Source organism: Heterocephalus glaber, unplaced genomic scaffold (genome assembly GCF_053883595.1).
Source record: "Heterocephalus glaber isolate CG9 unplaced genomic scaffold, H.glaber_assembly_v1.0 deba00001689, whole genome shotgun sequence".
NCBI lineage: Eukaryota > Metazoa > Chordata > Mammalia > Rodentia > Bathyergidae > Heterocephalus > Heterocephalus glaber.
The window spans coordinates 14,069,957-14,087,582 of record NW_028258414.1 but is presented as its reverse complement, the minus strand read 5'-3'; the positions used below and the strand labels follow the sequence as shown (position 1 = coordinate 14,087,582).

Genomic DNA, 17,626 nt, shown 5'->3' with positions numbered 1-17,626 from the left:
ACTCTATTTTACAGAAATAAAAATTTGCAAAAAGCATTGCAAGACAGTATTCCCAAAAATTTTAATCCATGTAAATGTTCAATAAAAGGGACTCTGAATAAATCACAGTATCTGTATACAATGCACACTCTTAACTATTAAAAAGCACTTTATTCATCACTTAGCTTAGATAAAACTTCCTCTGGGTACCTAAGCCAACAGTGGGTTATATAACTCTCCTAGAAAACTCTTGGTAATTACTACAGAATGGATTCCCTTGTATTAAAACTGCTTCTTTACTAAGAGAGTCAGTCAAAAACGCTTCTTGGAGAACATGAGACTGTGATGAAGTATGAATAAGCCTAGTGTTGAAGAAAAAGAGGAAAAGATAAAGGACAGAATTAATGGGAATCAATGAAAGGAACTCAACACATTGCACTGCCATTGCTAAACCTGGTGAGGATAATGATAGTAGGAGTAGGGGCTGAAATGATAAGAAATGAGACTGAAGATGTGGGCGTGAGCTCATAAAAGGAATCAAAAGGCTGGTTAAAGTCTACCTATTAAGTTGACAGTGTTACTAGAGAGAACCAATAAACCACTGAAGGGTAAGAAAGAGTACTCTGACCATGTGGAGACTAGACAGAAGAGAAGGATAAGGTGGCAGACAAAAGATATAAGGCTGTCATAAGAAGTCCAGAAGTCTCAGGGAGGAGAAAGTGGACCAATACAGAAAAATCAGGAGGTAGAATTAATGGATTTAGTGATAGGATGTAAGGTAGAACTTACAGGAAGGAATCACAAATAAAAGCCTAGATAAGAGATATTTAAGAACATAAATGAAAAGACATTGTAGAGGAAATCATTATACTAATTTATTTATCACACACATTGGAGAAGTCATAGCAGATAGACAAGGAGCAAGGAAGGGAAAAAGGGAAGGAGAAAGCAAAGGAAAAAGGAAAAAATTGCAGAAAGATCTAGGTTTTTTTCTTCTGTTTCCACCCTTAATCTGTGATTATGGCATAATTACAATGGTGTTATGTCATACCCAAATTCAATCTTGAGTATGTGGCTTCAAAGACACAGAGAGCTAACATCTTCTGAATGAATGAACAAATACATTCTGGAGTGAGCCCCAGATCCAAACCCATAACCCTGAAGTAGGAAAGAGGAGGGAGACTACTGTCTCAGTCAGGTTCCATTCTCTCTTGCCAGCATTTCACCAAGGTGAATATAAATAGAGGACTTTCAGAAAAGTCCCTTTTGTAAATATTTCTCTTTATAAATACTTCATCTGGTACTCAGAGAAATGCTATCCGAGGAATGCTGGTGTCTACTACAAAACAAAAATGACATATAGGAATCACATCATACTGCTCTAAATCCTTAATTTCTCTTGTACTTTCCATCATTATTCAAATAAAGATGCTCCAAAACAGAATATGACTCTATCAAAAGCTTTCTGCTTATCATATATACTCTACAGATTTTTAAATAATCTAATTTAATGTCCATTCCTTGATTAAGACATCAAAAAAACCAAGATTCTAACTTTCCTGTAAGTTTTACAAAACCCTACTCAATGGTTTTCCTAGGTAGGATAAAAGCCATCAAACTCATTTAAAATTTCCTATATAACTTCCTTGGCCATAAGTTAAAAAGAAAAAGATAAAAGCTGCTCCATACCTCTGATAGCAACTTTTAAGCCATCAGAGAAGTGGAGAAGTGCTATGCTAGTTTATTCCATACAGTACTGAACAAGTCTTAGCATAGTCTGATACATGTAGTATATGTGCAGTGTATATCTGTTAAATGATTTGTTGTTACCAATTAAATGAAAACTCCAAAATAATACTGATCGTATGTGCGTGCATGTGTGTGTATGGTACTGGAGTTTGAAGAAGACAGGACCTAACACATGCTAGGCAAATGTTCTACCACTGAGCTACATTCCCACTCCTTTTTAAAACAGAGTCTTAAAGATCCTCCTTTAGAAAGAAAGATAGAGTCTTTCTAAATTGCCTAGGTTGGCCTCAAACTTGCAATACTCCTGCCTCAGTTTCCTGAGTAGCTAGGATTACAGGTGTGCACCACTGTGTGTGGCATAATACTGCTTTCTTTTTTCTCAGATTTACCCTTGATAAAAATTTGAAAAACCAAGTAAATCACTAAACAAAACTTACCTGCTACTGTGAGTTTGGCTGTTTTACTAACAATAGTTCCAAGACTATCAACAGTGGCCACACACTGATAGTAACCTTCATCTGGTTTATTGTGTTTGGAATGCACCACATTGCTAATAAATAAAGATCCATCTGGGAGAAGCTGGCGTCGATCATCTGATATTAAGTTTAAAAAAGTTCCATCTTTTTTCCATTCAATTTTTGGAGAAGGTTCAGAATATGCTGAACAGTTTAATACAACAGAAGAGCCTCTAATTGAGAGTGTATCCACTGGCTCCACCAGAAAATAAAATGGAGTGAATGTTCGAACATTGGCACCTACAAAAACAAAAAGAACAAAATTAATAAGCAAAATATCCTTCTACTATTTCTGAAAGAAAAGAAGTCCAAAAATTATTCTCAAATGATTGTGTTCTTTGGGTTTGGCACATATGTATAATCATCTCATTATGAATGTCTAATAAAACTTCTTACTAAGAAACTAAAACTTGACTCATTTAGATCAGACTCACACACACACACACACACACACACACACACATTTACATGAGATCAGCTTGTTAGATTATGTATCTAATGAAAGTTTTAATTCAAACCCCACAATTGGATTTAGAAATGCTTAAAATTACTGTATTCAAAGTAAAATTTTATATAGAACATAGACACAAAATTGAAGTAATTTTTGTTCATAAGATATCTTTTTATGTTTATTGGCTGTCTGTATTCTGCTCATAAATTCACTATTGCATACATTTTACCCATTTTCCTAGCAGATTATTCTTCCCATTGACTTTGATCTTTGGTCATAGATACTACAGTTTGCAAATATCCTTTTTTCATTTAATTTTTGTTAGAACAAAATAAATTTTAAATTATATAAAAGTAAACGTTACATTTAGAAAGATCTCCTTTATCCTAAAGTTATTAAAAAATTAGCCTTGTTTTGTCCTATTAGTTTTATGGTTTAATTTTTTACATTTAACTTTCATCTACAATTTATTTTGATGTAAAGAGCAAAGACAGGATCAGTTTAATTTTTCTAAGTCTCTCATCAATTCTTTGAACACAGTAAGAACCAAATTTAAAGAAAATTTTTGCTAAAAACTTTCTATCTCAGTCACAGAAAGCTTTCCAATATAAGCTTTATCTCTTTTCTTGAAAAAAAAAAAATACTGATCAACTTGCCTGTGAACAACTCAAGCCATTAATCGGGTATCTCCATCAGAGAAGCCCAGTCCAAAAAACTAAAACTAGAACTTCTTTTCAAATACCTGTTTACAATTTATTTAATTATGGATTTAAGGGTGGCACTAATTCTATATTATAAAATGTATGTTCTAAATAAATAAGTATGAAACACACTAGCAGAGGGAAGGAAATAATATTCAATTGTTTAAAAGCTTCACAGTACTTACTTACAACAAGCAAATTCCAGTTCAGATCAGACTCACCGCTCTCCTCCTCCTATGCCACAATGGGGACTTGGAAAAGTTTCAGATCTCTTTCCCCATTTCATGAGTATGAAATGCATTTGTCAAGTCTTAACTCTTGAAAATGATCTTCGGAATTTTTCAAAAGTAAACTGAAGTTACTTTATTTATCATTGTTATTAAAATTTTTATATTGTATTAATTTATTGGAATCATACTAAATCAAAATATAAGCAAAAGGAAAGCACAAATGAGAGATAAACTTTCTATCTTGCCTGTATAACTTACATCTTTATTATACCACCTGAGCTTAACACAGGAATTTAAGAGATAAATGTTTTAGACTGCCAGTCAAAATATGAAAATTGTTTTTAAAACATTTTAATAGATATTAACAAAACAAATTTTTTAAAAAATTAGGACAGGGCTGGGGATTTAGCTCAGTGGCACTGCGTCTGCCTTGAAAGCACAAGGTACTGAGTTCGATCTCCGGTACCACAAAAAAAAAAGTTAGGACAAAATTTTTCCCATTTAAAAAATACCTAAAAGATAATTACACCAATTCAAATGTTTTACAGGTTAACATTCTGTCTTCCTTTTATTCCGTTTTTCAAATACATGCACATTATCAGCCAATTTGAGCCAAAACAAATATATCGGTATGTTCAAAACATTACAATAAAATTATATGCACACTAAAGCTTATAAATGCCTTTGAAAACTAAGGCAATTCAAAATGTTATTTTAAAAAATCCACTCCTCACTAATTAGAATATAGTGTTAAATACTTATGGATCATTATTCTCCAGTTCGACAGTGACCTAAGGTATACTCTTTCTTCACTTAAAATCCTTCAAAAAGCTTGTCACTGCCTTTTAAAGTCTAAAGAACTCCTTAAGTGGACCTCCCTGTCTGTCACTGTGTGATCTGTTCGCTCTCCTCATCTCCTACCTCTTCACATTAACTCACTTTGTCACTCCCCTAACCCCTGTCCTCTTAACACCACCTGGCCCTGGCACCCCCCCAACCCCACAGATCTCCTGGGCTTCCTTCAAGCTCAGCTAAGTATCACTTTCTCACAAGTGCTGGCTGTCCCTAGTGCCCACGCAAGGTTAGTTCACCCTATCACAAGTAAGCATGACACATACCCTTTCTAAAGACCACTTCAACTGGGCGTGGTGGTGCATGCCAGTAATCCTAGCACTCAGGAGGCAGAGGCAGGAGGATTACCATGAGTTCAAGGCCAGCCTGGGCTACATAGTGAATTCAGGGTCAGCCTGAACTATGAAGCAAGACCCTGTCCAAAAAAAAAAAAAAAAAAAAAAAAGACCACTTCAAATGTTCTTAATCTTTATAAATGTTTGTAGTAACTTTTTTTTTTTTTAATTTTAAAGACAAGGTCTTGCTATATATTCCAGGTGGGCCTTGAACTCACTAACCCAGACTGGCCTTGAACTTGAAGTGATCCTCCTGCCTCAGTCTTCCAAGTGCTGGGATTCAGGTGTATACCACCATGCCCAGTTTGTAATAATTTTTACGGGAGAGAGATTTCCAAACTTTTTTGGCTCCTGGTATTTATTTTCTCAGTACTTTTTTTTTTTTACCACAAAAGAAAAATTCCCTAGGCCAAAACAAATACCTAACTGTTCTACTTATTTATTAGGTTCAAACAAGTATTTATGTCTCAAGAAATCAGTAAGCTTTTGAAAAAAATACACATAAATAAACTGAAAAAATTAATTTCATTTTAAAACACTCACAATTACTTATGGGATGTGTGCACCTATTGGGCATTACACAACTTCTCAAACTTTAGAGATTAGATTAGACACTCCCATCCATGATTCCTGTTCCCCTCTGATTTCTGCATGGTTCTGGCTTTTTATCAAGGCAAGCCACCAAAAGTCCACTTTCACAAAGATATCACAACAATGAAACAAAGGCAGGCAGTACAAGCAAGTGTTCCAACTAACTTGGGCTCAAAGTTTGCACAGTGTCCAACAGATGTCGCTATGTATCCTAGAAAGTGAGCCCCCCCCCATACACACCCACATGCACTTGCGCCCACACACACACACACACACACACACACACACACACACACGGAATTCTCTGAGGCAGCTGGAGGGTACAATTTGTGAACTGTAGGCTAAAGATCTATCTTTCTGCAGTGTTTCTATTCAATCATATTCCCAGTATTCATCTAGTACAGTAAGTGGATAGAATCAACCTCTTACACAATTTCTAAAAACATCCACTGGTTAAAGTATTAATGAGACTAAATATTTCATTCTAACTTGAGCCAGTTCAGTGTCTTGATGGTAAAACTCAGTAACAAACAAGGGTTTTATAAATTCCAATGAGTTTTAATTATATTAAAAACCCAAAATAATTTTGTTTACCAAGGAGACTCAAAAATGATCAAGATGTGGTAAGTATATACGTACCAATTCCCCAAGATGAATGTAATTACCCTTTGCAAATATACACTAATAATTTTTAAAGCTTTAGAATCAAGAATTAGAAACTTTTATAGTAACTTAATAATCTCTGTTGAACCAAATTATAAAATATTGAAGCTTTATAAAAAAGTAGAGGAACTTTACTCATCAGTTGTATTACTAAAACTATGGTATAAGCCACTACGGTTCAGGAGCAACTAATAAAAAGAGCCACAAAACAGGCTTTAAAGCCTAAAAACAAAAGCATTCATACTTGAAGGCTTAATATATAATAGCAATGACACTTTAAATCAACCTCAAGAAAGAAAAAAGTATTCAAAAAATTTTACCACAACTGGCTATTCACATGGGAGAAAACTGAGATGTCTACACACGACATATAATAATGGTAGATAATTTATGTCTCCATGTACCAGATACTATTCTAAAGATTTTCTAAACATCAATCGCTCATTTAAGATTCATAACTATCTTATGAGACAGACCTTAGTTATCACTCTAAAAGGGGGAAACCGAAGTACAAAAATGTTAAGTAACTTGTCGAAGGTCACACAGGTTAACAAGAACCAGAGTCTGTGATCTTAACCACTATACTACAATGCCTCTGAACACACATATAAAAATGTGTTCCAGACCTATAAAAGGTGATAAAATCTTATAAGAAAATTTAAAAGGATACATGAATAACAACCATGGAGTTAAGCAACCTTTTAAACCACAACAGGGCCAAGTACGGTGGTGCACGCCTATAATCCCAGCACTTGGGAGGCTGAGGGAGGAGGATTGCTGGGAGTTCAAGGCCAGCTTGGGCTACAGAGTGAGAAGCTGTCTCAAAAAAAAAGAAAAAAGGGTCAGAGATTTAGCTCAGTGGTTCTGTGGCCTGCCTCACAAGCACAAGGACCCAAGTTTGATCCTCGCACCAAAAAAAAAGGAAAAAAAAATCAAAATAGGCCACACACACACTTTTTTTACGGCAAAATACCGTAACAAAGCAGACAAGTAATGGACTGGGGGAGGGGGTCTCTCACACGTAACAGATAAAAAATTTAAGAATTTAAACTGCTCAATAGAAAAATAGGTAAGGCTGTATTCCAAAAACACTTTACAAAAATGGCAGAATGGATCTGTTCCATCAACGAGTTTCATGGTCCCTGCCTGCCTGAGAATATTATCCATCAGAAATATGTTTCAGTCTATCTAGAATGAGTTCTGTGAAAAAAATGAGTAATGTCAATGAGAGTACATTATATAATTTCATATGTACATGATGACATGATCATTAAGAAAAGCTCAAAAGTGCCTATCAGTTGTTACCACTGGTTCCTGGGAGGGGAAGGGGGGAAAGATAGGAAAGTAAAAATCTCCATGGATATATAAAATAATTTCATAACGAAAATCAGCATGTTGTTGAACAATGTTTTGCTGGGGAAAAAGGATTGTTTTTTAAAAGATATATCAATTTTTTTAACCAGTTTGTCACAGAAGAGTTATCAGACACTCCATTTAAAAACTGACCCTACACCAGGGTCCTGACACCCTATCCACTTAGTTTGCTTGATATTAGTTTACTACAGCCAGTCATTGGACATCTTATTTTGAAATAAGCTTAATGATCTTGTCTGATATCATCTACATTCCCAAGTCTCTGCAAATTTCTCACTTCTTAATGGAATAACTCTCACTTCTTGATAGAATACTTCACACCTCTTGATAGAATTCCATCTTATGAAGGAAAACTATCCAAAAGGAACTTCTTTCAGCTATAAACTCCATCCCCCAAAATATCAACAAATTGTATCACTCAACTGGCATTATCTTATTTCCATGGCCAGTAATAATTCTAAATTTTATCGTATCCAGAGTAAAAAATTAACATATAGTATTTAAATACCAGAAGAAATAAAATCTAATTGTCCTATTGCTTAAAGAGGTTCAAAGTTTAACCATAGCTAAAATGCGGAACAGAATAAGCAAATGTTTTATACCTACAAAAGAAAGCATTCTGTATAATGTTCACTATAAAAAAAATCTCATTATAAACTAAGATTACTGTTGAAAGATATATTTATTTCTTTTACTCTTTAATAGTACTTCTAACCATCAGATCCCATCCAGTCTTTAAATCCTATATTTCATCTATCTTGATTTTTTTGTGTCCACTATTACCATGTAGTTTAGACTCTCTTGTTTTAAATTCTCAACTTATAATGAAAACATTAAAAAACTGAAAAATTAAAATAATTTAACATTCAAAGAAACGCATTCAAATAAATACATTCATGTTCTCCATTATAAGCCAGCCACATTTAAGAGCTGACTAATTTTTACTACCTTTTAACCACATGCTCCTAGCTCCAGAGCTCAGGCTCTCCCTCTCTGCTCTGCACAGCTAATTCCCCAGACACATCATTTTTTTTTCTCAACTGTGCAGAATCCCTTTCCTGAGGAAAACATGTAATAAATCATTGGTATTTAGTTCATTTTGTCTTATTAACATCCACCTTTAGAAAACAAAAACTTCATGATATGCAAAATATACCATCAAAACAGTCAACATCAATTTATAATCAAAACTGGATTTGAAATTCTTCAAAATCATAACGTCTAGAGAAATTCAAATTCTATAGAAAACTGCAATTTCTACAGAAAAATATTTGAATTCATTTATTCAACATTTATTATAAAAAGAGTGCTTTCCTTTCCAATTTTCAGTCTTTCACCTCCCCTCCAAAAAAAAACACCAGAAAAAACTAAAGGAAAGTGAAATCAGAGACATGGCTTTGAATCCTAGCTCTGCTATGCTAGTTATTACATTTCTACAAAGAGAGAATACGTGTAAAGCACTTATCTTACTCTTGTCAGATCCTGAATTGTAGCTATTCACAGTTTGATGCCTACAGTATCTCCCCTAAAACTGCTAACAACCTAGGATCTTAGCTTTTGCCAATCACATTTTAGAAATTGTCATGTATAAAATAATAAGGCCTGGTTTTTTTGTTTTAACCCATTTTGACAATTATGTACCACATAAGATTAAGTGATTTTTAAAACTGATTTTAACTGATACATAAAAGCATAAAAATTATACATATTAATTAGATACTGTTATGGGTTTGGGGGGGGGGGTGCAAGGGATCAAACTCGGGATCTTTCGTTTGTGAGGCAGGTGGCAGCACCACTGAGCTAAATCCCCAGCCCATTACGTTATGTTTTGATACATGTGTACACTGTATAATGTTTAACGAGGTTAAATATTCATCTCAACATTTATCATTTCCTTATGGGAAAACTTCCAAATTCATCTAGTTCTTTGAAATGACAGTACATTATTCCTATACACAGGCATCCTATGAGCAACAGCCCACCAGAAAATCTTGCTCCCATCTAACTGTAACTCAGTACCCATTGATCAACGTTGCCCTATCCTCTCTGTCTTCTCCAGCCATAGGAACCACCATTCTACTCTCAATCTACCTGCCCCATACTGGGAATTGAACCCAGAGCCCTTACATTAAACTACATCCCCAGCCCCTTTTTTTAATTGATTGTTTTGAAACAGGGTTTTACTAAGTTGCTAAATTTCCCAGGTGGGCTTGAACTTGTTTGTGATCCTCCTGTCTCCATTACCAAGAGTGCTGGGATTAATCTGATGAAGTCCTGTTTGGGAAAGTAGAAATAGAAACCAAAAGAAATGGGCAGATCCGATGAATTTTGAGGTAAAATAAACCTTGGAGACTGAGAATGTGGAAAAGAGCAATAGAGAAGTCAGATGGCTGAGAAGTTTGTGGCTTGGACAGTGGCTGGGATGGTGATGCCAGGCAGTGAGAAAAAGAACACAGTGAGGAAGATCATGTGTCTGCTATAACATGGGGACTTCACAGTGCTGACATGCATGTGGAGAACATACAAGCCTAGAACTCAAGAGATTCAGGATAATGGTATGTGTTGAAACTGAAATGCAGAAAAAAGTGAGATAGAGTAAGACTGTAAGATCTGAAGAAAGCTGGAGACCAAATTCTGTAGAGTATCAGCATTTAAGAGACAGGCAGAGAAAGAAAAGCCTGTAGAAATCACAGGGGTCAGAGGCCAGGTAAACATGGCATACCAGAGACCAAGAGAATATTTCAAAGCAGGTGAACTGCTGAGAGTAAATAAAATACAGTGGGGGCCCCATTCCTTAGATACTTGCTGAGAAAGTCACTGATGGTCTAGGTGAGAACAGCTTTGGTAGAGTGCACCTGAAATGGTGTGGTGAACAAAGAGAACCTAACACAGGAGAATAGGATCCCTGTGCTGCACTGAGACATGAAGAAACCATTGCAATTAAAGAAATTCAAATATAAGAATATGATTTTGTAAAACAGGAAGGAAAGTGGACATCTGAAGTGACAATGAAGTAAGAGATTGAAGAAAACACCAAATACCTGTCTAGGGAACCTAAGATGGAAGGAAATAAAGAGGAGTCAACTAAGGTGACTAAAATTGCGCAAGTATAATGTGAGAAACTGGGAAAGATTGAAGGCTATCGTGAGTCTGGAATATTATTTTAATATTTCAACTTTACTGGGCAACGTCATGGGGTAGTAAGTTATGGAAGCTGGTGTTTGTACTAGCGTGGAAGAAGAGTCAATGGAGATGAGGAGGGTAAAGAACTGAAAAAGATATTGGAAAGGCAGGTCAAGCAGACACTCAAATTACCCAGAGCAAAGGCAAGACTTAAGACAAGAAGATTGTAAAACAAGATCCAAAGTTTTTAGTGAAAAGTACACAGATGATAGCAAACAAGAGAGTACAAGATGATAAAATTCAGTGGCCCACTTCTTGAAATAACAACAGTTTTTAAAAAATAACAATCAGTACTTTTGAAAGCTGCTTTTCCATTATGCTTCAGTAAACAGCTATCTTCTAGAGAGCTGATATCACTCTGTATCTCTAATAGAGTGCTTTCTTCATGGAAACAAGCATTACAGATTTTATTCAAGTAACATCACCATATACAAATTGTTACCAAGTTCAACTAAAAAAAATTCTTAGTAAAGATGCATTAATTCTTGAACACAGAAAATAAATAGCACATGAATAATTTATTGAAATCTTTTGCTGGCAGCAGCTTTACTGTCAGAAGTAATATTTACAAAATTCCATAGAACAATCTAATAAATATATGCAAAAAATACAAAACTGAGAATCCTTAATAATCAATCTTATAATATCAAAGTTATTTTCTGCAAAGAATGCCATAAATGGATAGGTCTCAAAGCAAAATAAACAAGATGTTTCAGAAAAATCCTGCCATAGCTTCATAAGGTCTGTAAACTGGGAGAATTTTTCTATTATATTATTTATTTACTAATGGAAATAAATTGAATCAAGACCTTATTAACTCAATCCTGAGTATTCATCTGTAGGAGTAAAATAAGACCTTCTGTACTGCTGCATTACCATTTTCACACAGATGTAGAATTACTAAAATGAAATTCAAATGGCCTTTAATCATCTTTAAAGATACCTAACTTCATAAGAGAAATGTAAATTAAAACTACATTGAGAGATAATTTCTAATCAAACATACTGGCAAAAGTCCAAATGTTTAACAACATACTCTACGTAGGGAAAGTGTGCGGAAGTGTAAAATGGTACACTCACTGTAGAGGGAAATCTACAACATGTAGCACAAGTATATATGGATTCACCTTGTGACCTAAGAATCCTGTATTTATGAGTCTATCCCAAAGGCACAATGGCCAAAATTAAAAAAGTCACACACAAAGCTATTCACTGCAGGACTACTTGTAGTAACAGCCTAGAAATAACCCTGATGTACACAGATAGGGACATGTTGAATAAACTATGGCACAGTAACACAGGTACTCTGCAGTTGTAAATAGGACTGTACAATAACTATATTCTATTATGGAGTGATCTCTAGAGTAAATAAAGTAAAAAAAAAAAAAGGAAGTTGGAGAAAGGTGGGTATATTTACCTAGAAAAGGTAGGATATTAATACATACATATATATGTACATGTAACTTTTAATACACATAGGAGAAATAAGAGTAAAGGATATAGGAATTGTAGGTAGATGTTTCCAAATAGACCTTGTTTGTTTTGTTTTGTTTTGTTTTTGGTACTGGCAATCAAACTCGGGACCTTGCGCTTGCGAGGCAGGTGCCAGAGCCACTGAGCTAAATTCCCGGCCCAGACCTTGTTTGTATACTTGACTTTTAGACCATACAAATGATTTATAAATTTAAAAATAGTCAACTTTAAAAACCTCTAAAAATTGAAAGCAGAAATGAGACAAATCTAATTCTCTAATTGTCATTATAACCACATTGGGAATAACTCGACAAGAGAATTTAAGAACACAATAACCAAAGTATATACGGTAGGATATACCCTAGGAACCAAAAGAATTGAAAAAATTTTAAGCTGCTTTAAAAACTATTTTATTGCAGTTATTATTAGTACTATTATTCTGAGACTTGAAGTGTTATGTATTGTGGGGTAAAGCTAATAAAATAATTTCATTACTATCCCAGAAAACAGAATTCATAGCGTGAAAGAAAAGCAATATAGATTTAAAATCAATGAGACTAAGTGAAATCTACAGCCTTCAATTTTAATTACCAATATAAAATTGTATTTTATTTCTTTACAAAATAAGTATTTCCCAGCCCTCTTCAGTGAAACAGGCTAGTATAATGACTAAACCAGTAACAATGAACATTTTTCCTTACCTAGGTTTTGGTCTCTAAATACCATTTTCCATTCGAAAGAACTTTTAAATAAAATGACTAATTCCAGGCCTGGAATTGGCAAATGAGACAAACTTGGAATATCTTTTCATACCGGAAAACAAAAAACTTGATCATGACTAGTACGGCCAGCCCAAAAGTCTCAAAAGAGTCTCTTATGGCCAAATATGGGACATGTGAACTTCAATAATGTTGAGACTACATCAGAATAATCAAATATGTTGAATTCTGTTGCTTTATAATGACCTCAAAAAAGATAAAATAAAAATTCATTGCTCATATTTGGTGAATTCTACAAAACCAAGTCATTATTTTTAAAAGTAGCAAGTAAGAGCAAAAGAATTAAGAATTTTTCCTTATCAAACTGTTTCCTTTGGCAAGTTGCTGCTTGTAGAAATATTCTACCAAATAAATCAAAGAATGATAAAATATTACTCTTTTGCAGCCCTAATGAATTAACAGCTCTGGGCAATAAAAAAGTCAATGGCCTAGTAGTCACCAGACTTTTTCTGTAAAGGGCCAAACAATATATTATGCTTTGCAAGCTACATTCAGCTTCTGTTGCATATTCCTTTATTTACGTTTTTAACTTTTTAAAAATATAAAAATTAACATTACCTCACAGGCTGTATATAAACATGTTGCAGCCCACATTTAGCATATAGGCCGTAGTTTGCTGAATGCTTGTAGTTAGTAGTATCAGAAAAACAGATTCACTCAGACATAACATGACTCCTGAAGGAATCCACCACTGCCACCTTTATGTATGGTAGTCTCCCCAAACAAAACAAAATCCTAAAATAGATCATGCCTCTAGATACCACTATCAATGAAGAAAAAAAGGATAGAGGAATACATAAAACACCATGGTGATGCAATCAGCAACATCCCAGCTTTGAGGAAGTCATCCAAGGCAAATGGCTCAATTTTTTTCAATAAATTACAAGGAAGAAAGTGGGGAAGGGAGTAAGCTTAAAAGAAATTTAAAACACTTATCAGCCTCTGTGTAGATTCTGATTCAGACAAAAGATCCATCTTTTTATTTTAAAAAATTATTGTGTAGGGCCGGGGATTTAGCTCAGTGGTTCTGCCACCTGCCCTGCAAGTGCAAGGACCCGAGTTCGATCCCCGGTACCAAACAAATAAATAAACAAATAAATAAATAAATAATTACTGTATAGAAGGTACATAGCAGGATTATGCATAGTAGTCAAAAGGTGTAAACCAATCAACTTAATAGATAATACATTCATACACTATAACAGTGTTCAGCCATAAAAATGAATGAAATTTTTAAAATGAGTGAAATACTGATTCAGCTACAACACAGATGGACCTTGAAAACAAGATTTAAAACATAAAGATAATACAAACACTGAAAAAGACCAGGTACAGAAGTTACACTGAGTAAACGAATACCAACTGCATTCAAGATCAAATACTGTAATGAACATTTCCAATGAAAAAGCCATGAACTAAATGCCCTATTTAATACAAAATTTTAATAGATCAGCGAAAGTGCCATCAGAAACTAATGCCATAATTAAGCAAAGTGGGTTTTAAAAGTTATTTGTTAGATAACTACATGTTCTGCTCCTATTTCAACAGGTATCTAGAAATCCAGCAGGTGAGCTTTAAAATAAAGCTCTTAATTACTCCCTTCGCCCACCAACAGGAGCTGAAACTTGTCTAGTACTTTAGTTCCTCCATTAAATTGATGCCGTCTGTCTCCCAAAGATAAAAGAGCAGGGACTAACCATGATCCAAGGAACAGAAGTTATAGAGCTATCTAAAACCTCCTAAACTACAAATATGACTGCTCTATATGAGCCCTGAACTTGCAACTTTACCTTTCTAAGCCCATTAGGTATGCTAAAGGTAAACAAAAAATGTGGATATTATTCCCATAATTTACTCCATTTGAACAAACAATTCAACTTTATGTACTTTTACTTAATAAAAAAAGTCATATTAAGTATTCATCTTGCAGGTATCATATGAATGAAGCTCACTGTAAATAAGTCAAACCCTTGAAGGACCCAAACACAGTACTGAGAGTCACTGCTGATTTTTCTTAAATATTTTCTGATAATTTAAAAGAAAAATATTTCTTTCCTAGAAAAATACATCTTTAAAATATTCAAAGTCAGGCCAGGGATTTAGCTCAGTGGTTCTGGTGCCTGCCTCACAAGCACAAGGTCCCTAGTTCAATCCCCAGTACTAAAAAAAAAGAAATTTGTGTTTGGGGCTGGGGATTTAGCTCAGTGGTTTCGCCGCCTGCCGCGCAAGTGCAAGGACCCGAGTTCGATCCCTGGTACCAAAAAACAAAAACAAAATATTCAAAGTCAATGGGAAAAACATGATTTTATAAAGAAACTTCTACCTGCTATCTAAATTCTCAGGAATGTCATGCACACAGCAAGGATGATTGGACAGGACTAATGAACACAGCTTTAGGGACTCTTTCAATTTAATTTTCAGTATAGCTCTAAACTACAATAAGTTACATGTATACAATCAAATATGTCAAATATTTTTAAAAATTTATCACAGTGGAAAGGACAAATGTACTAATTTATGCATCTGATTAACTTCTATATAACTTAACTTATAACTGATCATTTTATGACTGATAATAACAGTCATGAGACCAGAATAAAGCTTCTCTACAACTGGACTCATAGCTGATTATTTTACAAATTTATTACTGATAATTTGACCTTTTGTTTAAACTTAACCAACATAAGAACTAACAAATATGTATACCAGAACAACTGTGTAAGTCTCATATGGTGGCACAGGTCTGTAATCCCAGCACTCAGAAGGCTGAGGCAAGAGGATCGAATGTTTGAGGCCAGCCTGGGCTACAAAGCTAGCTCTAGCTCAAGGATAGCCTGGACTACATAATGAGATACTGTTTAAAAAAAAAAAAAAGATATCTGTAATCTATAAAATGCTGATAAAAAAAATCAAAGTCAACCTAAATAAATGAAAAGACATACTATGTTCATGGATCAAATGAACATCAACATGAACTGAGAGATGGGATGTCAATTCTTCCCAGATAGTTCTATGGACTTAATAAAAATCCAATCATAACCCTAACTGGAACTGTAAAGACAAGCTGACTAAAGTTTATGTGTAAAGGCATATAAATAGAATTAGCTAAACAATTTTGGAAAAGAGGAACAAAGTTGGAAGATTCAAATTATCCAATTTTAAAACTTACTACAAAGCTATAGTAATCAATGTTAGATTAGCAAAACAGATACATAGCTTAAAGGAACCAGTAGAGAATACACAGACCCACATAATTATGGTAAACTGATTTCTGACACAGGAGCAAAATGCAATTGCAAGTAGAAATGGCAGTCTTTTCAACAGAGTTGGAACTGGACATTTCTATGTAAAACTACACCTGACATCATACTGCATATAAACGTTAAAGAAAAATGCATCATAATCTAAATGTCAAGTGTAAAACTACAAAATTTCTAGATTGTATCAGAGAATAAAAATCTTTGTAAACATGATGAATGTCATTATATTGTATACCTAAAATGTACCAATTATTAGAATGAATAATCAATAATGTAAAATAGGAATAAAAGGTCCAAAGGGGTAGGGGTAGTGGGAGGCACAGGGGAAAGGAAAGAAGGGAAAGGAAAAAATGATGAGAAATGGAAAAAATGGAAATAAAGTCTTTGTAAATAGGGAAGGGTGGAGGGCGTGAAGGGAGGGCTAGGAATGGGGAAAAAATAAGAACCAAGGTGCATTATATAAAGGTACAATTCCCAATGAGAAATGTAATTGTGTTGTACACCTACAAGGTACCAATAAAAGAATTTAATACAAAAAAAAAATCTTTGTAAACCTAGCTTAGACAGAGCTCTCAGACGTGACATTAAAAGAAAAGAAAAATACCTGATAAACTGAATCTCGTTAATATTCTTGTGCTATGTAAAAGACAGAGAGTATGAAAAAATGAACATGCTAGAAGAAAATATTTGTAAATCATTATCAAAGAAAACTGCACACAATAAAAAATGCAAACTTTAACAAGAAAAGTAACAGCCCCTTTTTAAAAAAATGAGTGAAAGATTTAAATAGACACTGCACCCAAAGGGGCAAGCAGCACAGTAAAAGATGCTCAACACCATTAATCATTAGGGAAATGCAAAATTAAACTACATTGAGAAACTACTGCATACCCATTAGAGTGGCTAAAAGAAAACCGACGATATCAAGAACTAGTGAGGCCACCAAGCAACCCAAACATTGCTGATGGTGAGAACTCAAAAAGGTACAGCCACATTGGAAGTTTACTACAGAGTTAAATATTTATCACACAACCCATCGTCTCCCTTTGGGATGTATACAATTGAATTGAGAAATGAAAACAGGCTGAACAAAAACCTATACACAGGACTTCTGGGAAGATGGATAAGTGGTGAAAGCAGAGAAATAGCCTCTCTGAGACTTGGTAGCCAGCCACTGGAATATAGCAATGTGAGGAAGAGAAGAAGGAGGGAAGTGGGTCCCTGGGAGCCAGCTAGGATCTGAAGTGAGAACTGAAGCCCACAAGGAGAGCAAAGAGACAAACTTCAACGAAGGAGGTAGCAAGTGGTGCTTTCTCCCTGAGCCATTTGCTTACTGCCTGGGAAGGGCAGTTTGAACATGCCAGACACAGTACTGACTACTGGGGACCCCAGAGGCCTCCACGGAGAAACACACCAGTAATACAGAGCAGTGGATACAGCAGACTGTAGTGGCTGGTAAGTTATTCAGGTTCAGACAGCCCCCAGAAGACG

General features: G+C 34.7%; 1 protein-coding gene across 11 annotated transcripts in view; it reads right to left on the bottom strand.

The window, feature by feature from the left end:
- Neo1 (neogenin 1) overlaps positions 1–17,626 on the bottom strand; it is a 205,334-nt gene that overhangs the window by 142,549 nt on the left and 45,159 nt on the right. For all 11 annotated transcript variants that reach the window (XM_004855517.4, XM_004855518.4, XM_004855511.4 and 8 more), the window contains exon 2: positions 2,166–2,483. In XM_004855517.4, coding sequence (XP_004855574.1) covers positions 2,166–2,483 — 318 coding nt within the window. The remainder of the gene's footprint in view (positions 1–2,165; positions 2,484–17,626) is intronic.